The following is a 23,505-nucleotide window of genomic DNA, read 5'->3' as shown; positions in this document are numbered from 1 at the left end:
TAAACATTTCCTCCTTTTGACCAAACACAATAACTTCAGTTTTATCCTTGCAGCAAAAAAAGGTTGGATCACATTTCAAATACTCAGAGTTTCCATTGATATTATGATAATTCCTGACACACACACACACACACACACACACTAGCATGGTAAGGACCACAGTCAAGGAAGTGGTCATGAGGACTCTCCTACCAATGGGTGCACAGTATTTATTTGTCACATACATTTAAACAAAATACAATATGTGGTGGAATGCTTGACTTAAGTGACAGCCAAATGTGAAGTATGTTTATTAGTGTAGATATAAATAAACAAAGGACATACATAGAAAATAAATAAAAGATAGAAGTTAAGATAAATGGAAGATGAGAAGGGTTCCTGTGGTAAATACATATGCTGGCGTGATGCATGCATGGATGTGACTAAGTGCATTGAGGTTTTCTCATCATGTCATCAAAAGCAGTGGGAGTTGTTTTTATCCACCCTGATAGAATGGAAAGCGTGTTTTAACACTGACACGGTTTATCCCTAATGAAGCTGATTACAGTTTTTCTCGATCGTTTTGATGCCTGTGTCAACTCTGACGTCACATTCTCAAAACAGCAAGCAAAAGCACTTTAGCCAAAATGACACATTTTGTTTGCAAAAGGCTGTTACTCTCTCAAAACACTTAAAACATGCAGCAAAAGCAAATCTTGCCTTCAAACAACACATCCCGTCGTCAAATCACTGTGTGATTTCAATCAATCATTACACACTGGACAACAAAATGCAAAATCTAGTTCTCAAAATTCTTTCTCGTTTTTCTGGTATCATGAAAAAACTGTGAAAAGACAAAATGGACTGAATAAAAAATAATGTATTCATTCCACCCAACATGTAACTGTCATTGACATGTAAGACTTACAGAAAGCACCTATGGCACCTATGACATGACACATTTCATTGAACTACAACTTGTCATTTTTCACCTAGATAGACCTACAGTAAACACATTTTGTACTGTGTTCTTTACCAAATAGGCTATACAATACTACCCTGGAAATCCAGAGTTCTCGTGAGAGCACAATGGAATTGTCTCTGCGAGACACTCTGGCAAAGAGCAATGATGCACGTTACTTTTACCCCAACATTCTGGGAAACCAGCTAAACTGATGAAGACAGCACTGCAATGTTGGAGGACAGTACACATTGGTCGTAGTGGTATCCGATTGCGTCGAAGTCCGAAATAATTCAGGGTAAACATGGTCTAGTGTTATCCAATTGCGTGCAGTGAGATTTTTACAGTTTTTCTCGTTTTGATACCTGTGTCAACTCATCACGTTCTCAAAACAGTTAACACCCGTGTCTGAACAAAAGCATTGCTTGCAAAAGGCTGATACTCTCTCAAAACACTTAAAACATGCAACAAAAGCAAATCTTCTCTTAAACACTACAACTTGTTGCCAATTCAAAAACACTCTTTAATCAATCATTACACACTGGACAACAAAATGCAAAATCTAGTTCTCAAAATGAGCATTTTTGCTATGTCTGTTCCATTACTTTCTCATTTTTCTGGTATCAGGAAAAACTGTGAAGAGACAAAATGTACTGAATAAAAAAATAATTTATTCCCAAGATGTAACTGCCATTAACATGTAAGACATACAGTAAATACCTAGCAAGATACAGTACATTTCATTGAACTACAACTTGTAATTTTTCATCGAAATAGACCTACAGTAAACACCTTTTGTACTGTTTTCTCCACTAAATAGGCAATACAGTACTTTGTCTAAATGTGCATTAGATCCATACCTGCAAATAGCAACACAGAACAGACATGGCATCTCTTATGGATAATGAATGATTGCTGATTGAAGAATTGCGCAAAGGAGTTTCACACAGGTGTATCAGAGATTCAGACTTATGCAAGGAAACTATACCACCTGTGAAAATATGGTTTCCTTTTGTTTAGCATGGGGAAACCAATAGAGTTTGGGGTTTTTGAATGACATCTGTGTTAACTGTTTTGCAAAAGGGTGTGAGAAATGTGTGAACCCAATGAAAATGTGTGAACACATTCGCAAGAGATGACTTCTGCTGCAAAGGAGGTGTTCATGAAGACCAAGTGGATCCCAGTTTCCTTAAGCAGGTCAAAGCAATCGAGAAAAACTGTAATGGAGGGAGGAGTGCTTCGTGGTTAACACATTTGCTAAACATATCTTTGAAAGGCTGCTATGAGGTGATAGGTCAAGATGGAGTTTCCATCCAACACTAGCTAATCTTAATCTCACTGATGAAAATAACCTGCCATTACTAAGAAAATATCTATGTGATGTGCAATTGGCATGCAACAAATAGGTTGGGCTGTGAATGGTTAGCATTTATATCTAATGAGCATTGATTCAAGATCTTATATCTTTGTTGGGCTATATTGCTACCAGACATACATTATTTTTTTTAACGTTATCAATTGTTCCTGTAATGTCCCAACTGCAATTAGAGGTGAGGCCTCAGAACACTAGAACAGAAACAGAAAACGAGTTCTTTTTATTGAATGAAGTGAAATGAAAAGAGTTTTGTTTTTAATCCCTGGGGATCAGTGTACCTGCCAAAGGCTGCATCGCTGCCACTGCTGGACTAGATAGATAGATAGATCCTGTATTGATCCCCAAGGGGAAATTAAAAAATGTAAATCACCAGAGGGGACGTAGTGCTGCAGCAGCACACTACAGAGGACTCAAGGCCGGAGTGCTGCAGCATACAGAGGACTCAAGTTATTGTCACTGTCCGCCATTTTGAATCAGCAGAGAGATGATTTGTTCAATTAAACCAGGTCTTGAGATTCTTCTAGGCAGCCACTCTTAATAAGTGCTGGCTGTCTCCCCTTATCTTATATGATACTACATATGTCATAACACAAAAGTACCATGAGCACTGCTGTAAGTAATCAATAACTTCTAAAACTGATAGTTCCGGTCCTTGATTGTGATTGGCTGAATTGTGTTCGATGCCGTTGTAAAATGCAGCATCAACATACACCTTTACCGCATTTCGTTCTATATTACTGCGCTACCATTAGTTGATACAAAAGTTAAAGTAGCTGCGCCTCGCCTAGCAACGCCCCTTAGCTGTTGTAGAATCAGTGTAACCTACGGCCTCTCGGGGCTTATTGCTTAACTCACATTTAGGTGCATTTGGACACAACAGCCCTAGGCACACAGTTCTGCTAACTACTGGAGAGGCTACCCCTAGAACTACACAGTTCTGCTAACTACTGGAGAGGCTACCCCTAGAACTACACAGTTCTGCTAACTACTGGAGAGGCTACCCCTAGAACTACACAGTTCTGCTAACTACTGGAGAGGCTACCCCTAGAACTACACAGTTCTGCTAACTACTGGAGAGGCTACCCCTAGAACTACACAGTTCTGCTAACTACTGGAGAGGCTACCCCTAGAACTACACAGTTCTGCTAACTACTGGAGAGGCTACCCCTAGAACTACACAGTTCCTATTTTCTATTTGCATTCGCACACACTAGGAACTCTGAGATGACTTCACACACTATAGCTCAATGACTACATAGCCATAAAGCAATCAAACGGACAGCATTGCTATTTAGTTACTACAGTAGCTACTGAAGTTTATTGACAAACTAGAAGCTCATAGTATCAGAAAGCATTTTGAAAAGAATCAGCATTGTTAATAAAATGTCTTCTCATCTGTCCAGAAGGCATTTGTTCCGTGCCATAGTTCATATTGTTCAGCCATAGTTCATATGCACATGGAAATTAGGAACTTAAACCATTTAACACCACTGTTATAAACATTGGACAATAACCTCCACCATCATCAAACATGTTCTGAATGCCTTTTTTTTAAAAATCTGATACCGCATGGCACAAAATTCATAGTTTACCAACCTCTTATTTTACCACTTCATCCCTGGTTCAAAGAACTGCAAAAAGTTCCTCCGGTGTGAAAGTTACTTTTGTACATAAACAGAATGGAAATGGATTAATATGATACAACAGCCCTTAAAATGGACATGACGGCACTAGAGAGGCCTGCAGTGAACACACACAGAAATACATATGGTACAAGAGTCCAAGAATTGTTACAGCATCCAAACAAATATTATAGGATCTATTATTGTATTCTAACGGTTCTGCAGTAGATAGGCTGGCAGTTGCCTGGGTGAGATCTCCAGGCAAGTCTGTGTCAGAAGCATGGCAGAGGTTACAGTTACGGAACCGCATTTCCTCTGACGTACTGGGGCACACACTGGATTCTCCCTGTGGTGTGGTGTGTGTAAAATTAGCTAAAAAAAAAAACTCGTTTTCAAAATGTTTCACTCTCTGAGTAAAAGCCAAGTGACCTTATTACAAAGGAGGGTGTGTGTGTGTGTAAGAGAGAGAGAGAGAGAGATAGAGAGAGTTGGTGAAAAAGATGCGTAATTTTTTCCTGTTGCATCAATGGGGATGTTGCAATCATGAAATGTTGTGGTGAACATGCCCAAATACTTACATCAGCCTGTAATATGTACAAGTGACAACTGACTCAGTGGCTTTACTATGTAGTTATTATGCACTAATAACAAAGATATTAATTATTAATTACAATATTAATTAAAACAATATTTCACTGAAAAGTATGGGTTAAACAGAAGAGACAAATGCCATCTCTATTAGGCAACAAGCAAATGGATGAAAACAAACACAAATGTTTGGAACAGTCTGGGACAGTCCTACTTTCACTTTTGGACTAAACATATTCCAGAGAAAAATCACAGAGTTGCACAAGAGCTGATTCAAGTTTAATCTGCTCAACTTGGCTAACAGCTTACTCTTTAACATACTACTATACTTAGATAAGCATTATTAGTGAAAGATGTAGGTATGAAACATCTCTTTGGGGTGTTTGAGTTTAATGCAAAGACATTAACAACCCCTAGTGTTAAGTGAAGTATAAGGCCTAAGAAATATTGACTTACTAATGATTCAAGCACATTTTCCCTTAATGTCCACTCTACTCACTGTGTTCTGAGCTGACTCACCTGTTTACAAAACACGAGTCTCGTTGGACCAGACTCACTCTCTTCAGCACAGCCAACATTCTGGACATCAGATGGACCGTTCATGCGCGGTCTATTTGCCACATGTTGAACGAGAGGGAAAAGGAATTGTTTTAACGTAAGAAAGAAAAGTGTGAAGGAAATGATATTGTGCTGGGGATGAAGGAACCATGTGTAAGTATACATGGCAATGAGGGTAAGGATTCTTCATTGGGTAATGCTCTCGTTGTTAACAAATTACAATAAACAAAGTGAATTCATTTTATTTCTATGGCATATTTAAAGTAAGTTAATTAAAGGTAACTTCATGCAGAGTACATATCTCTTCCAAGATGACATTAGGTTATTTTGAGATACATAGTGTGTTAGTGTGATATTATTTTATTTGCTGATAGACCTACTACTGTATGTAGGCGTGTGTGTGAAGGGGTACTGAGAACACTCTCCATATTAAGGTGGCTACATATTTGATTTATTTGGTTATGGTTATGGTATTCTACTGATGTTTTTTTCCAAAGCGACTTACATAATAGGAACATTATATTAGTTAAAAATGACTGTTGAAAAAGCCTGTATTCAGCACAATAGTATTAATGATAATGCTAATAATATCAATAACAATAGCAAATGTCAACAATGAGTTTAGTGTCAGCTTAACTATTCATTTGCTTACTAAACTATTTGGTTTAGTCCACTTCAGTGAAATACATGAGCAAGGCAGCTTGCAGAATCAGCAGTTACAGGTAAAATGAGTCATCCTCTTAAAATCATTATTACTAATAGATGATAAGGAAGAGAGTGGAAGTCGTGTGGGCGGTTGAGCAGGAAGTTCCCAAACTATAAAGGATAATGCCCTCAGCATCTGATCATTAGAGGCCAATATCATTACTCCTAGTCGTGGGGACCAATATTACAGCAGAGACTTTACACTTCATTAGGACACAATGAAAACGAACATCTCCACGTGCCTCCTCGGTATGTAACACTTAAGCGGGCGTATTAACATGTTATGGATTAAGGCTTTGTTTACTGTAATATTACTTCCATTTTATATTGTTTGTTTTTCATATTACTTAATACAATCAATTTGTAAAGTTTTGTTTTAAAAGTGCACAGATTTGCGTAGTATTTCATTGCGTCTTGAAGCAGTGGATTTTGGATTGGATAGGCTAGAGGGGTTTCCTTTTTCCAACATCCAACCGGTGGCGAGGGAACGTCCCCGTATGTGACAGTATAATTAATTCACTGTACCACTTGCTTCTCCAGCAGTCCAGCTGGTGTTGTGCGCCTTATCGCGGATTGCAAGACCGGCACCGATCACCGCACCGATCAGCGCCATGGACGACTTCCTCAACGACACAGTAGAAACCTGCTGGAGTTTAATAAAGAAAATCATCGACGAAATTCCAATAACCCACAAGTCGTGCATTAAAGTCGAAGTAAGTTGATTTCTTGCTGTCAACAGTAGGCTATGGATGTACACGATAACGTTAATAGAATGCTTTATTGTTTCGCACCAGAAGTGTAAATTAGACGAGATATTGTAAGTCATATGTACAACAATAAGACTTTACATTTCTGACCGAGGGAATGTGACATCATTGACAACTAACAACAACATGTTCTAGTCGCTTTAAACACATCAGAATGACATATAACCTATCCTAATAAAATATTGGTGTTTTAAGCCCCCAACGTCGGGTTAGGTCGACGGTCGCAGTGCTGCCTTGAAGTCGACGTTGGGGGCTTAAAACACCATCGAGCAATACAAACATGCACCGTGGCTGGGTTTTAAAAAAGGCATATCGGTTTTGTAGACAGTATACAACAGGGTGCGTTCTGGTCCTCGCGTAAGATTGTGGAACTAATCGTGGCTTTCCTGCATCTGTCTTCCAGAGCCTGCCCCTGCAGGATGACCTCTCACGGTGGGAGTTCATGGCCAGTTCCTTGGGCCTCCCATCAGCCCATACTCTCACTCTCTCACCCAACGATATCTCTGGGGTGAGTTTTTCCTGTGCATTGGTCCCTCAAAAGAAAAGCTGTGATTCAGAAACCCATGAACTGTTTTGGCATAAAGTTGTACCCAGACTCTTAGACTGTTTTATGATCAAAACGCAAGCAGTAGAATAACATTTATTAAAACGTTGGCTAGGTTACATGCTAGTAAAGTATACGTTTGTGTGATGAAAATCTCACGTTGGCCCTCTGTGTTTGGAAAAGACATTATCTCAGATTCTAATGGGTCTACAACTCCACAAAGCGGTGCTGGAAACGGTCAAAGAACCCCTGTCCAGCCCAGAAGATGTGAAGTTGCTCTTGGCTGACCTGGATGAGCTGCTGGTCCAAATCAGCAAGGTAAGGCTTGGACATCATAATGGTGGTGAACATGGGACTGACCACTTAGGGCCCCATGGGCAAAGGGCCCATGGAAGGCTGTGGTTTTTACAGGGGGCGCATGACTGAAGCGCTCCATTGGCACTGCCTCTGCTGCAACAATTACCTTCAGCTATAATCAGTGGATCTGGCTATACCAGATGTGATAGTGGCGCGTAGATTCCAAAAAATTAGACCAGTCTTCTAAAACTATTTTTACGCTGCACAAACGGAGTGCTTCAGTTGCGGACCCAGGGTAGTGCGGTGGTTATGCACAGTCCACACCAACATGGCAGGACTGTGGTCCCTACCCAGTCTATGGCAAACATCCTCCTGTGGTCCAGTCATCAGCACTAGGACCCGGGTGTACCAATTGGCTTATTCACCCTAGAAAATGTACCAATCCATCATCTAATTGTTCTATGAATTATCCATATACAATAAAATAATTCAGTCCATAATAATAATAATAACAATAATAAATAATAATAATAATTTAAAGGTGAAATATGTTGTGCTTCCTGTCCACAACAAAAATGCCTTGAAACAACAATGATGAACAATAATGTAGCTTTAATTTCTAAGTGGATTAAAATCAATGATCCAACAAATCAAAACAGGAATATTTTCACTTCTCATTGTTATTTCGGTGTGACATGATCATGATAAACCTGGAAACATTTTTTATTTTGCTCCTTTAAGTAGGGCCTTTCTTGTCAGACTTTGGTGATTAACTCCAGTTGGCTAGCCTGCTGTGTTGTGGCTGCATGACAAATGAAATCAGGTGATGGTGAACACGGGCTGCTGTAATCCTGTGGTCAGCTTGTGGTCAGATGTTTCATCAGCTCCATCACTCCATCTGGTAGTGTGTGTGCAGTTGTGATGTGATCAACATCATCCCTTGTGTCACTGTGTGTGTGTGTGTGTGTGCGTATGCGTGTGTTTGTGTGTGTGTGTGTGTGTGTGTGGATGCCTATGTGTGTGATATTAATAGCCTTAGTCACGGTACTCAGACAATTGTGTGGTGAGTGGGGAATTTGATGGATGACTGCTTTTGTATTTGTGAGCGTGTCTGGACATGCAGAGTTACTCGAGGACGTGGTCTAAATTTAGCAGGATAAATCGAGAGGGTGCAGCTGTATCTGATAGAGAGAAAAAGGGAAATATCAATTATTGATTGACAAGTATTGAGACAGAGATGGGAGGAGGAAAACAATTTGTTGGATTTCAGATCACCAATCAAAGCCAAGAGCTGAAGCGCTCCTAGCCACACGCTAACAGTGCTGTCTCTCCCCTCAGAAGCGTTCCTAGCCACACGCTAACAGTGCTGTCTCTCCCCTCAGAAGCGCTCCGTGGCTAACAGTGCCGTCTCTCCCCTCAGAAGCGCTCCTAGCCACATGCTAACAGTGCGGTCTCTCCCCTCAGAAGCGCTCCTAGCCACATGCTAACAGTGCTGTCTCTCCCCTCAGAAGCGCTCCTAGCCACATGCTAACAGTGCCGTCTCTCCCCTCAGAAGCGCTCCTAGCCACATGCTAACAGTGCTGTCTCTCCCCTCAGAAGCGCTCCTAGCCACATGCTAACAGTGCTGTCTCTCCCCTCAGAAGCGCTCCTAGCCACATGCTAACAGTGCTGTCTCTCCCCTCAGGTGCTGAAGCATGTTAATACCTCCCCGCCTCCAGAACCCACACTGCCTGACATCTCCTCTCAGCTCAAAGACGAATACGACGTCCAGGTGTCCACCCACGTCACCCTGCTGCAGCTACAGCGCTTCGGACAGGAAGTGTTCCGCTTCTTCCGCAGCCTACTGTCCAATGACCCCTAAGGTGAAAGGTCAACAAAGGAAAGCGGAAGACACTGGCACCCTTAAAGTACATGTGTCGGAAACAACACAAACTGTGTTGTCCCTATCTGGACATAGAGATGTGTTTAAAAACAGCACAAGTTTTGTTGTTTTCAACGCAAATTGGGTTATTTTCAACACATACTGTGTACACTCTTGAAACGAATAACAAAAGCAATGTGTTGGAAACAACACAACTGTGACAACTGTGTTGTCCCTATCTGGTCATAGAGATGTGCGAGTTGTGTTGTTTTCCACGCATTTGTCTTAAGAGTGTGATTTTATTTTGTATTTATTCTATTTAATGATTAAATTATTATATTTTATGTACATATTTATTTATTTAATAACATATTTTCTGTACACATATTTATTTAATAACATATTTTTATAGTAACATTTTACAGTATTTTTATATAACACGCCCACAACTAAAATGTAAGTTATTGTTTTGTATCATGTTGATATTGTTCTGTAATGTTTACAAGCACAGCAAGTGGTATAGAACTGGACAAACTTAACTTGCAGTCTTATCGCTTTGGACAAAGGCGTCTGCTAAATCCATAACCATAAAATGTTGACAGGGGACTTTTGAACATTCTATCAAAACATTCTGTTCCGCAACAATGTGAAGTTCTAAAATGTTGTGTTGAATTCAGTGAACTCAGATATTCTTTAGAACGTTCATTTTCCAACATTGTGACGGTATCGGCTGAAGGGTTAAGTACGAGTACATTCTTAGTATTGTCTTTGTTGTCTTAAGGCCCATTCACACCAAGAACGATAACGATAACGATAACTATAACGATAACGATAAAAACGTTCACACTGAACAACGATAAACAAAGTCTCTCCTTGTGTTAATGAATGCGAGTTAAAATTTGATGAGTTCTGATTGGCTATTAGCTTTTTATCGTTCTGAAAATCGCTCTGAAAGTGATCCCCAACGATATCGTTCTTTATGTCGTTATCGTTATAGTTTATGTGTGAACATAGTCATTCATATTAGTTATCGTTCTTGGTGTGAATGGGCCTTTAGAATGGCAGTAATGCTAATATTATGTGCTATGTACTGTAGGCCTACGACCGACTTGTGTTAACTGTAATTTTGCCGTGTAAGATTAACTTTCTAAAGGAAAATAACTGGGAAAAGATTTATAGTATATTTCTCTGTCACTGTAGAAGGTATGTTACTTATTTATTTTTATACATCATTGTTTAAATGTTTTATATTATAGAAGAGGGAATATTGTATTATTTATGAAACCTGAAAAATAAATAAAAATAAAGACTGTTTATTACAAAGAAGTTGTCTGTATTTGTGGCAAGCTATGATAAGTTAACTTTCATGGTTGTGGTATCTGACATGTTCACACATTACCATCACCATTTCAGACATTGTTTTTTCTTTTCCTCAGTGATAGTGTAAGCATATGTAGTCAGTGGGCAATTTGAACTGAATTCACAGCGCATTCTCACCATTACAGATGCAGAGGAGTGAAAGTCCTGCAGTTGAACTAATTAGGATCAGCTGGTTTAATAAATAGTTTAAACAAATATTTGGCAGGACTTTTCTGACCTGGGGATGTCCACCTTTGCTCAGATGGATGGTTCCTGGCCACTCCCAGGCTCATAGCCGGGGTACAGTAGATGCCATACCTGGAGAAAGCGTGGACAGTCAGCTTATTCTGAAAGTGAAGCAAAACATGGAGGTGCATTATCCCTGTATGGGATGGTTGTGGGCGGTCCTGATCAACATGTTGTTTACTAATACTCTCATTGCATGTGAGTATACTCTTGTCCTTATGTGTCAGAATCTTGCTGCAAATGCAAACATACGACACTTCTCATTCTGGCCTATTTTGGCCTCGTATTGGTTAACAGGAAGTTATGATGCCAAACTGCCTATGCTTTTAACAGTCAATCCATGCCTCCCATGTAACAGATCTGGCTCCAGTAGCACAGAAAAGCTGCTTGTATTCATGGTCTTAGTCTTATCTCACAAGACACTCAATAAGAGTGACACAGGATGTCAAGATATTGGATTGAGGCCTGAGACGGTGATGAGATTGGGGTGGAACACAGCTGGATACACCTGACAGGACGGAACACAGCGTCTGGACACACCCGACAGGACAGAACACAGAACACAGTGTCTGGATACACCCGACAGGACGGAACACAGAACACAGCGTCTGGATACCCTCTGACAGGACGGGACACAGCGTCTGGATACCCTCTGACAGGACGGAACACAGCGTCTGGATACCCTCTGACATGACGGAACACAGCATCTGACAGGATGGAACACAGCGTCTGGATACCCTCTGACAGGACCAAGTCTCGCCACATTTCATTCTCATAGCAAGAATCATATAAACCACCCAGTATTCACATAGAATTATAAACACAACCTGGAAGAGTTGAAAGTGCCTATTGATAATATTATGTGATTGACATACAGCAGCATGTCTACCCAATTAATAATATAATTACCCAAATAATAAATAGTAACTTTTACATGGCTCAGGATGTGTCAGGCACTGTCTACCATCACATTAAAATCAAAACACAGCTTGGGCTGGTAGAATAAGGGACGGTCTGAATAGCTGACTATCATGACTGTGCTCTGTGTGCTCTATGCTCTCCAGTCCTGTTCACCCTGAACACATCTGACGTCTGCTACAATACAATACGAGTCATGACACATGCAGAAGTTTTCTGATGATACTGCAATTGTGGAGTGTATCAGAGATGAGCAAGAGGAGTACAGGAGCCTGGTGGAGGACTTTGTGCAATCTCAACCGCCTTCAACTCAACACTTCAAAAGACCAAGGAGATGGTGGTGGATTTCCGCATGTCAAAGCTCGCTCTGCTACGTCTCCATTGATGGGGTCAATGTGGAGGTGGTAAACACCTACAAGTATCTGGGCTTACAACTGGACAATAAATTGGACTGGTCAGCAAATACTGATGCACTCTACAAGAAAGGGCAGAGCAGACTGTACGTCCTGAGGAGGCTGCGGTCCTTCAATGTGTGCAGTAGGCTCCTCAGGATGTTCTACCAGTCTGTTGTTGCTAGCATCCTCTTCTATGCTGTGGTACGCTGGGGAGGAAGCACAAAGAAGAAGGATGCTGGGTGACTAGACAGGCTGGTATAAGGAAAGCTGGCTCTGTTGTGGGAGCCAAACTGCAGTGCATCACTTAATCAGATAAAAGGACCCTGAACAAACTGATCAACATCTTGGACAATGAATGTCATCCACTCCACAGCACTATTACAAAGCAGAAGAGCCTGATCAGCTGGAGACTTCGCTCACTGTCATGCACAACTGACAGGCTGAGGAAGTAATTTGTCCCCAGGGTCATTGAACTGTTCAATGCTTCACTAAACGGAAGAGGAGAGATAGACTTCTCTGCATAGTCCGTCTGCCTCTCCACCCTCTCCATGTGTGTGTACCGACTGTCCACTAGCCTACGGTTTTACTGCTACACTGTTTACATGCTATATTAGCACATATGCACAACCCCTCCCTCCCACAGCCTGGATTGTGGCCGTACTGAATACCTTATACTTAATACTTGACCAATGGCGGTAACCCTATTACCTCAACCTATTCTTGCACTGATATCATTTTTTAAATGACATTGTCTACATTATACATTATTCTCTTATGTGCCCATATTTATTTTATGCTGTTCTCTAGACTTTATTCTTGCACTGTTGGACTCACTTACTTGCACCATCACCATGACACTCTGTCAGGGCACACAGACTCAGGAAACAAGGTTAGGCTCAATCAAGTCGTTTTAATTTGAAAACAGCAACCAAGGCAGGAGAATTTAAACACTGTCTTGAAGTGAAGTTAACGCTCAGAAGATCTTGACTTGACAAACAAGGCAGTCCTACATAAAGGCTCCAATCTTGCAAGAGGATATAGTCCAACAGAAAAAGTCCAATAGAAAATGTCCGACATAAAAGTTCTACAACCTGGGCCGTAGCAGGAAATTCCAGAAACGAGGAGCTGGGCTTGGAAACAAGGAGCAGTCCGTGCGCTGGAGTAAGTGCCTCAGTTGAAGAGGCCAGACAGAGAGAGCAGAGTGACAGGGGTTTATATGGGCAGTAGGAGATTGGCTACAGGTGCTGGGGAGTGGCAAACGGGAGATTGGCTGATTGGGTAATCTGCTGACTGGTGATTGGATGATTGGGTAATCAGTAGACAGGGGAATTAGATTGGGAGTTCGTTGGAGCAGAGTGACGAGGAGGAGAGACTGGTGGAGAACCTGGTGGTGTCGTGACACACTCACTCTCATAGAGCACCTTACCATGCACACAGAATCACAGGCTCAGTCCCTGCCCTATCACTGCAAGCGCCTCATGCTTGACCATCCTTAAGCACACTATGTGGATATTTGATTTAGTTTATATAGTATTTTAGTATCATGTTTATCTTCTACTGTCTCTATTGTACAGTGGAGTTTTTTATATATGTATATTACGTTTTCTGCTGTAAGTGTGTGTTGTGTGTGATGTCTGTATGCTACTGAGACCTTGAATTTCCCCTTGGGGATCAATAAAGTAAGTATCTATCTATCTATCTATCTAAAGCCCTTACAGTGTGGAATCTCAGGTTGTGTAATAAAGCTTCTTTGAATTCTTGATAACAACAGCAACATCTTTGCCACCAAATGATCTTTATGGAGCCACATGATAGTGTGAATCAGCTTATTATACTGTACAGTTTATAACACTTCTATCTTCTGTCTATATATACAGTTTTTCTCAGTCGCTTTGGTGCTTTTCTCAGATCAAAATGAAAATTCTCATAACTATTAGTTCAACCTCCACAACATTTAGTCATTTGTGCACATCATAGTAGCAATTTCTCCTTCCTCTGAAAAAATTGCAAATGCTTTTGAACATGTATCAGTTGCTTTGTCATGTCAGTCAAAATGAACTATACTTATGGATGCTGAAGTCTTCATTTCATTGCTTGAGTCATTACATACAAAATTGGTGAACTAGTTATCGAATTCTCTTACAATGCTGTAGAATTGCAAAGAGCATATACAGTAAAACTGTGAAACGTACATATTCAGTGTCTTGTACTCACTTACTCCCCTACAGCAATTTGTAACTTTACTGTAGTTTTTCAAATGGCTGTACAAGTAGTGTATAGTGCTGTCTTGAGCATGTTCAGGTATAGTGTCACCGAGTTCTGACCTTTTTTTGCATGGGAAAACACTGAAAGCATAAACTGTCGTAATGAAAACATGACAAAGCCATTTGACTATCTTGTTCATAAACAATGGTGTGAAGACTTCTCATTTTGATGACACTGGCAGTTTCATTGACATAAATACTTGCTTTTGAGGAATGGACTATCCATTTTGAGCAAGTGATATGCTTTTGCAGGTTATCCACTAGGTTTTGCAGTTTGCACTAATTGTTTTGAGAAATGCACTAACTGCTGTGCAAATGTTAATAGTGATGTGAGAAAAGCACCAAAGCGACTGAGAAAAACTGTAATTATTTCTCTAGAGCAATGTGAAAAAGCGAGGAGAAATGCAGGCCCAAGTACAGTAGTGGTGCTGGTAAGGAGGTCATCAGAGCAAAGAGTAGCCGCACACTAATATAAAATAATATAAAAGAGATCATAGTGTGTAATTACTGAGGTGTTACAGTGCCTGTAAAATAAAAACATTCACCCCCCCCCCCCCCTTGGATATTTCCCCTTTCACTGCTTTTATAAATGAATCTTGATCAATTTAATTTGTTTTTTTTACAAAGTAATGTTAATTAATTAGAAATATATAATGCAAATAAAGCAATTGCTTTTGTAAGGGGTGAATATTTGTACAGGCACTGTCTCAAACTGGATTACTTCACCCTTCTCATCTATACTGCAGGTCTCACTTGATGCTGACGGCAACATCCCATGACAGGCTTCAAAACCGGTGACTGGACGGAACATCTGTCAGAAGAGAATTGGCCATCGCATCACTTCCTGTGTGGAGTGACAGGGGCATCACTTCCTGTGTGGGGTGCCAGGGTTACTCCAGAAGTCGTCTGATGGAGAGAGAAAGAAAAACAAAACCACCACTTCTGCCTTTTTCCCGTCATCCCAGTTGTGTTCCGCCCTGAAGTTGAATGAATTAGACATACGTGGGCAATGTAGTACATCATCAGTTCATTCAGTAATGCAGAACTGTGCCTAGTTCTGCTTTCACATGAGGACTAATGATGACCAGGGATTGAGGAATTCATAGAAACCTTCCCTCTGAGGTAATTCTGCTCAAAGGAATCTTAGGCTGAGGGCGAGTCACCGCATGAATGGCTCATAAAATCATGATCACATCTTGCAACAGTTACATAACCCCAAACCCTGGGGTGGCTGTGAGAATTACCCTCACACACATCTCCAATTCAGAAATGTCTCTCTCTCTCTCACACACACACACACAAGCAAAAACATTTATACTGTGTACAGTTTAGACTGCCATGGCCTATTATAGCAACACTATGTAGCGCTGTGCTGCGTTTTGTTTTGGAGTATGTCTTCAAGTTCTTCAAACGAATGTGTGTGCTGCTGCCTGGTCTGCAGGGCCGTACATTCAGAAGCCTGTAAACCTGTAGCCATTTTTGAGGAGAAGTTTGTTCTAAATTATATGTTGAAAATGTCACTGTGTTCCAAATACTGTATGAACCCACTGTGTAACATTGAAATAAGGGTCTATGTTTTTAATAATTGTTAGCAAAACAATATTTGTATAGGTCATAGGTGAGACACTACAGCTGAAAAAGTTACAATTTTAAAATATTTCACAATGAAACTTTCCTAGTTTGTTACGCACTTTAACACAAGTAATTTTTGTATTGCAAGTTTTCTGAAATGTTATGTTTATATATGCAAAGAGGCATTATCTATGTAAATATGCATTCATTTGCATACATTTCCAAAAACTGAAATCTAAACATTACAAATAGTTTTGGATAAGTGTTTCAGAATGTGCGGAAAAAATAATTATAGGAAAACACCCTCTAAAGGTATGGTGTGCCCAGAAAGCCTTTTCGTTCTCTCTCCCAGAGCGCTATGATGGATGCAACGGCTTTACAGTTGCTCATTCCCTGCAAGGTGGAACCAGCCAGGCAGCCCCCTGCATACACAGTGCAGTGAAGTCTCTCTAGTTACAGTGAAGCACCACATTCAGGTCAGGACACAGTGAAGTCTTTTGGTCTATGGTCTTTTGGGCCCCCACCGTCGACCTTAAGGCAGCGCTGCCTGGAAGGCAAAGGTGAGGGTTAGGGTTAGGGGCCTTGAAGTCCACGGTGGGGGCCCAAAAGACCATCAAGCCCTCTGCTTGAGCTGCGAAGCAGACAAAAGGTTCTCACTAGGCATAAAGTGTGTAGCCACAGTTCCTCCTGGGACACTTGGGCAGAAGGCAGGCAGCTCAATGACTCCTCCTAAGGCAGGTCAATCACATTGGAAATAACAAAGCGGCAGCACTAAAGCGTAACGCAACACTCAGACCATAATAAGTTCTATCTCGTTCCTATGTAACAGAAACGGTCTGCCTAAACTGACAATTGAATTCGATCCGATGATGCCACTGGTCAATGTGTTTCCTGCCTACTGTAAGGGGCGAGGTCAACACTTTAGGTAGGTAGAAAGGATTTGGATGCTGGAGCATGAGATCCCACAGGGCACAGAAATGATTGTCATCCATTGTCAGACATGTGTAATGTGTTGGCCTCTTTTAATTTCAATTAAATTGAAATTGAAAGGGTGAATGAACTGATGCACATGGCCTTCCAGAATTATTTCGAGAACCTACAGTATGAGGAGCCTGCGTGCATGTTCGCCATATAATGAGGTGAGCAGTGAGGTGTGGGGTGTGCAAAGACATGTGCTTGGCAGATTGGGCTGCAGGTAAAGGCAAGAAATGGCCTAAGGGGCGTCAATTGCATGTAGGTCAAGTGAGAGAAAACCCACTTAAAGGCGAATTCCTGCGAGTTTTCACATAGAGTACTGTCGGTATGAGAAAAAAAAAAAAACATTCGCCAGCCAGGCAGCTACAGCGCTACACACTGGGGGCATGAAGATAGGGGTTCATGAACAAGCCCCGAGAGTCTAGCGCTTCAGCAACTCCAGCTACGTAATTGTGAAACTGAACCCCCCCCCGTACCGACAGTACTCGGTGACCTCAAGAAACAGAGATCTATGTGAAAAATCCCAAGTATATAAATAAGTAAGGTAAAGGTATAAGGTAAATATACTTGTAACCCCTTCTTAACGGGTGTGTGCACAGGCACTATTACAATACATAAACAATTAATTAAATGGCGCAAACAGGATCCTGAAGGTCTCAGCGGTGGAATGGTGAGCTGGCTGAGATTCCTGAATACCAGTAGGCTAACAATTACAGACAATAAATTCAATTGAATAGCGCGGTGCCTCCACTGTAAAAATACTACACTTACCGTATAGCTCGTGTATAGTGTATTGCTACAGAATTTAAATAATCAATGTGAAAATAATAATACTAGTGGTGAATGTAGTTAAATGAAATGACCAATACACCCTGTAAATAATCTAATATAACAATACAACATTTATTCACTAATAATAATAATAATAGGAATGACCTTTATAATAAACTTCAATGTGAAGCAACAAGGAATCAACACCCTGACAAATATACAAGTGTTAGCGAGTGAACAATTCACTCAAGGGGAAAACCGAACGTTAACGAATGGTAACGTTGGAGGCACCGCTGGGATGACTCTGTTTACCAAAACAGTAGGTAATTTGTATTTGATTAGTGTTTAGGTTTCAGCTATTGATATTTTTGCTCTGTAAAATTTAATATGGACCTTAGTCAGGCTGTTGAGTTGAGCCTGCCTGCTAACCCTGTGCCTGAAGGGGATACGTTTGAGGCCAAGCTGGTGGCATTGTTACAGCAGGAGGGCAAGTCAATGGGTGATATGAAAGCTGTTTTTATGGACCCTCAGCCTTCTAACCCTGATGTCAGTATTGATCTGGTAACTGCCATAGGCAAGCTTGTTGACTGCTGTAACCGTGCATTGTATATGCCTAGCTATAGGAAACTGAGGGTTTTCTCAGGATTGAGACCTGTCCCCCCTGGTGAGGAAGAGTATGATGTCTGGATGGAGAAAGCTGATCTGATGATTACGGAATGGCAGTGTAATGATGCTGAAAAGAGGCAACGCATCATTGAGAGTTTGCGTGGGCCTGCTGCAGACATTATACGGTTCTTGAAGGTCAGTAATCCCTGTGCCACTGCTACTGAGTACTTAGCCGCTCTTGACACTTCTTATGGGTCCACTGAGAGTGGAGCTGATCTTATGACCTCGTTTCGCCATACTTTCCAGGAAGATGGAGAGAAACTTTCAGCTTTCTTGTACCGCTTGGACAAGCTTCTCCATCGTGCTCTTTTGAGAGGAGGCATTGATGCTGCAGGCCTGAATCATGCACGCAGGGAACAGCTATTTAAAGGTGCACTCACCGATGACGTAGTGGCTCTGCGCATGCGGGTGACGTACACTTTGAGAGATCCACCTTCCTTTTCTCAGTTGATGCGAGCAGTGAGAGAAGAGGAGCACGGGGTAGGTGTGAGAGAGAATGCAACAGTTCCTGTGGCTGCTACTGCTGCTGTTCCCCGGGTCCCTGTGACCACTACTGTTGCTGTCTCCCAAGTGTCTGTGACTCCGGTGACGTCTGAGGTAGATAGTTTGAGGAATGAAGTTAAAGAGTTGACATTGTTAGTGACAAAACTTTTGACTGCTGCTACCATGGCTCCGGCTACTACGCCAGTCATGCAGCATGCTGTGGGCCAGAGCATAGAGCCCACTGTCTCGGCTGTCTCCTTGAGCGAGCCCAAGTCTTCTGCAGCTTCTCCTCTGCCTGGCATATTTTGCTTTAAGTGTGGCAAAGATGGCCATGGCAAGGACGTTTGTACTGACTCTGAGAATCTGAGATCGGTAAATCAGAAGCTGATTAAAATGACCAGGTCGCCGGCAGGACGGAGCTCAGTGCATGAACGGCGCAGTGCACCGTCACGCAAAACACGGTGTGCTCAGTCAGCCAGTCACACCTGCCGGCTGGATTAGTGGGGCCCTCTGCTGAGGTGCCTGTTCAGATAGAGGGAATTTATACTAAAGCTCTTCTGGATAGTGGTTCCCAGGTCACTATTTTATATCGCAGCTTTTATAAAGTGTATTTGAAGCATTTGCCACTGCAGCCAGTGGAAAATCTGGAAATATGGGGTTTGAGCTCTCACAAATACCCATATGACGGATACTTGTCTCTCAGGCTTGAGTTCACGGAGTCTGTCACGGGAGTGCCTCAGGTGGTAGACACGTTAGCGCTTGTGTGTCCTGACCCGCAGACAAAAGAGGGGATAGCCATTTTAGTTGGCACAAACACTCACTTGGTGAAAAAGTTGTTTGAGTCTTGCAGAGAACAGGCTGGAGACTGTTTTCTAAGCACTCTAACCATACACCCTGTGATAAAAGAGGCTTTCAAGTCCATTAAGTACACTGGTGTCTCACAGGTTGATGTAGATAAGCAGGGTACGGTGTGGTTCACAAAGTCTAAGCCCGTTGTCTTGAAGCCTGGACAGGTGCTTACATACTCTTTTGATCCCGTGAGGGAAATTTGGTCTCTGCATTTATCCCAATCAGTGAATTAGTGAAACACACTCAGCACACAGTGAACACACAGTGAGGTGAAGCACACACTAATCCCGGCGCAGTGAGCTGCCTGCAACAACAGCGGCGCTCGGGGACCAGTGAGGGGTTGGGTGCCTTGCTCAAGGGCACTTCCTACTGGTCGGGGCCGGCAACCCTCCGGTTACAAGTCCGAAGCGCTAACCAGTAGGCCACGGCTGCGATACCTTTGCCCACTTTTATAACTCGCATCAGTAGCATGCTCTGTGCCTTCAGCTTCACGCATGCGTGTCATGTCTGGTCTCAGTCTCAGTCAAGTGAGCTCAAGGTGGACTACGGCTCACACTGACCGCTCTGTGTTGTCGGTCCAACACCAGCAACTGCCTAGAATTGTTGCTGCAGTTCTGTGAAGTTGGCTCTCGGCGAGTACGGCCATCACAGCTAGACTCTAGAATCACATCAGCTTGTGTTCATGTCTGCAACCTTGTATGTGGCACACTCTGATGGCAGTTTAGAACAAGACATGTTTGTCCATTGTGTGAACTCATCTGAAAGAGAACATACTTTGATGGTATGAATATACAGTAATGGTTCAGTTCATCACGTGATCTAGAGTGTCTTCCCATTGGTTAACGTCTCTGTAAATGTATTGTTTTAATCAAGTTAAAGGTGCTCTAAGCATACCCATGAGTTTTTTAGGCTAAAACATTTTTTGTCACTTACAACAAACATCACCTTACCATCCGCTAGCTGCCTGTGTCCTGAATACACTGTAAAAAAACGCGATCTCTGTAGACAGCCCAGACAACAAAAACAACCTGGGCCAACCTAGCCCATAAAACATAACAAACTGTTCCAGCAAATCACAGACGAGATGCGCGTTTAGGAGAGTTTCAATTGCAAGGGAGGGAGTAGCGAGCTAGCTCTGTTTTGTTTGAACGTCAACAGAAGTGACATTACCCAGCATCCCTTAGAGCGCCTTTAAGATTTTTACTGTACCACCCACTTTTCGCTTGTTTCTTGCTTGACCTGGATTTTGGGCAGCCATTTAAAAAAAAAAATATTATTTACAACTAAATAGTGACGAGTTTTATAGCTTGTTATACAACAGAACTGGATTCAGCACCTTAAAATCATAGAGAAACAACACATGTAATAGCCTACTTTTCCTAACAAATTTCCACCATATTTTTTTCAGGGCTATTTCTCAATTTTGGATTCTGACTAATGCACTCACCGGTCATTCCCTCCGGCCATTCAGACGAGTTTTGTGGTCCTGGATCCATCCCAGGAAAATGTCAGAAAAGCTGATAAAACATGGCTACTGTATATTGACTACAAGAAGATGTGAGCGAAAACCTGTTGGCGCATTTCTATAAAGCCATCATAGAGCCTCATCAGCTCATCCATCACTGTCTGGTGTGGGAACTCAGACAGTTATACCAAAAGAGGGAAATTAGAGAGGGTTGTCGCCAAAGCCACTGACTTATGCTGCATTCCAGACAACTTGGACGTCGGACTTCAATTTCAACCTTGAAGTTAGGGTAGATTGACTTACACCAAGTTCAGAAGGGGGAACTCCCAATTTCAAGTGGCATTCCATTGTACTTTTTCCCAATAGGTCAGAATTCTTGTCTGGAATAAAATTGGGAGAATTCAACTTGGAAATATCTGATGGACGTTACCAAGGCTACACTCTGACAGTTTACGTGATGATGGTTTTTGAATACAGCCAATCAGAAAGATTATCACGGAAAATGAGGGGTGGGTTTGATCCAGCAAGACCACAGCATGGCAAGCATTGTTCTTCTTAAGTTTTCTTATTTATTATTCCTTTTCACCCACTTTTTGGACGAACTACTGCTCCTAGACCGTTTGAGCTATCGACGCAGTTCGAACTCCAAAAATTCAGGCCCGAAGCGGTGTAACTTGCTTGTTACTTTCGTGACAAGTGTCGCTGGCCCTTGTCGTTTTCGGGGTATTCCCGTTTTTCGGCATTTTTGGGCCCCATTGAAATGAATGGCGGAATGTTCAAGGATTCTAATTCCGATTGTGACATCACAGCTCTAATTGTTTAAGCTTGCACCTGGCAGAGTTCTAAGCCATCTGGCAATGTCTAATGGGCTGGGCTGGGCTGGGCTGTCTGTGTATATGAAGGTGTGTACATGTAACCTTTGACCTGTATGTCCGATTTTCATGAATGAGGTACCGTTGGAATCCTCGAATGAAGCCCAGTTCAATGCCTTGCCAGCACCAAGTGTAAAGGTCATGTAATCTTTTTTTAAAGTGAATCCATGTTCATACAGGTCATTTAAAAAAAAAAAAAAAAAAAATTCCCAATCCATTAAGCCCCGTTCAATGCCCAGCTAGCTCCATTCAAACTTAGTCATGTAAACAGTTGTATAGATTATAACATTGAGAAACACACATTCATTCTGATATTATGCACATCCACGCAACACTACTATTCAAGTTAAGTTACTTATCATTGCCCGGCAAGAAGTCCACAATCAATTCAATTGTCTTGCCACGATCTGTGGAGCTTACAGACAACGTTCAAGTACTATAGGTTCTGTATGCTATTTACAGTTTTTCTCAGTCGCTTTGGTGCTTTTTTCAGATCAGAATGAAAATTCTCATAACTATTAGTTCAACCTTCACAACATTTAGTCATTTGTGCACCATAGTAGCAATTTCTCCTTCCTCTGAACAAATTGCAAATACTTTTGGACATGTATCAGTTGCTTTCATACAATTCTCTGCTGTTTTTTAACATTATCATTTGCTTATGTCATGTCAGTCAAAATGAACTATACTTATGAATGCTGAATAGTCGTTCCCAATAAAACTAATAGTCTTCATTTCATTGCTTGAGTCATTACATACAAAATTGTTGAACTAGTTATCAAAGTCTGTCACAATGCTGTAGAATTGCAAAGAGCATACAGTAAAAATGTACGTATTCAGTGTCTTGTACTCACTTACTCACCTAACTACAGCAATGTGTAACTTTACTGTAGTTTTTAAATGGCTGTGCAAGTGCTGTATAGTACTGTCTTGAGCATGTTCAGGTAGTGTCACCGAGTTCTGACCTTTTATTGCATTGGAAAACACTGAGAGAACTGTCATAATGAAAACATGACAAAGCCATTTGACTATCTTGTTCATAAACGATGGTGTCAAGACTTCTAATTTTGATGACACTGACAGTTTCATTAACATGAATACCTGCTTTTGAGGAATGGACTATCCATTTTGAGCAAGTGACGTGCTTTTGCAGGTCATCCACTATGTTTTGCAGTTTGCACTAATTGTTTTGAGAATTGCACTAACTGCTGTGCAAATGTTAATAGTGATGTGAGAAAAGCACCAAAGCGACTGAGAAAAACTGTAAAGCCGACCTAACGATGAGTCCCTTCATGACGGTGTGTTGCAATGCATTCTGGGTGCTGTGCTGTGATTCGACGGCTCGTCACCTGACCCACCAAACAACGATGCTTGAACTAAACGTAGTAAAAATAAATCGCTACCAAGGCTCCA

At 41.6% G+C, this 23,505-nt stretch overlaps 1 protein-coding gene across 1 annotated transcript; it reads left to right on the top strand.

Moving 5' to 3' along the window:
- Positions 1-5,955: 5,955 nt before the first annotated feature.
- On the top strand, positions 5,956-10,069 carry LOC121706201. Its single transcript, XM_042087721.1, has 5 exons — positions 5,956-6,037; positions 6,329-6,501; positions 6,959-7,063; positions 7,283-7,417; positions 9,081-10,069. The coding sequence occupies exons 1-5, from the start codon at positions 6,007-6,009 to the stop codon at positions 9,255-9,257; spliced, it is 621 nt and encodes a 206-aa protein (XP_041943655.1). The 5' UTR covers positions 5,956-6,006; the 3' UTR covers positions 9,258-10,069.
- The last annotated feature ends 13,436 nt before the right edge of the window (positions 10,070-23,505 follow it).

This window comes from Alosa sapidissima, chromosome 3, assembly GCF_018492685.1.
Source record: "Alosa sapidissima isolate fAloSap1 chromosome 3, fAloSap1.pri, whole genome shotgun sequence".
NCBI classification, from domain to species: domain Eukaryota; kingdom Metazoa; phylum Chordata; class Actinopteri; order Clupeiformes; family Clupeidae; genus Alosa; species Alosa sapidissima.
Note: the sequence above shows the minus strand (reverse complement) of the source record. Positions and strands in the feature narration are given on the sequence as shown.

What these genes read in the sequence shown, in the direction of transcription:
- LOC121706201 (XM_042087721.1), top strand. Translation starts at nt 6,007, where the DNA reads ATGAAAACGAACATCTCCACGTGCCTCCTCG. An exon ending in CACCCAACGATATCTCTGGG is followed by an intron (nt 7,064 to 7,282) that starts GTGAGTTTTTCC and finishes TGTTTGGAAAAG; the next exon opens with ACATTATCTCAGATTCTAAT. An exon ending in TGCTGGTCCAAATCAGCAAG is followed by an intron (nt 7,418 to 9,080) that starts GTAAGGCTTGGA and finishes CTCTCCCCTCAG; the next exon opens with GTGCTGAAGCATGTTAATAC.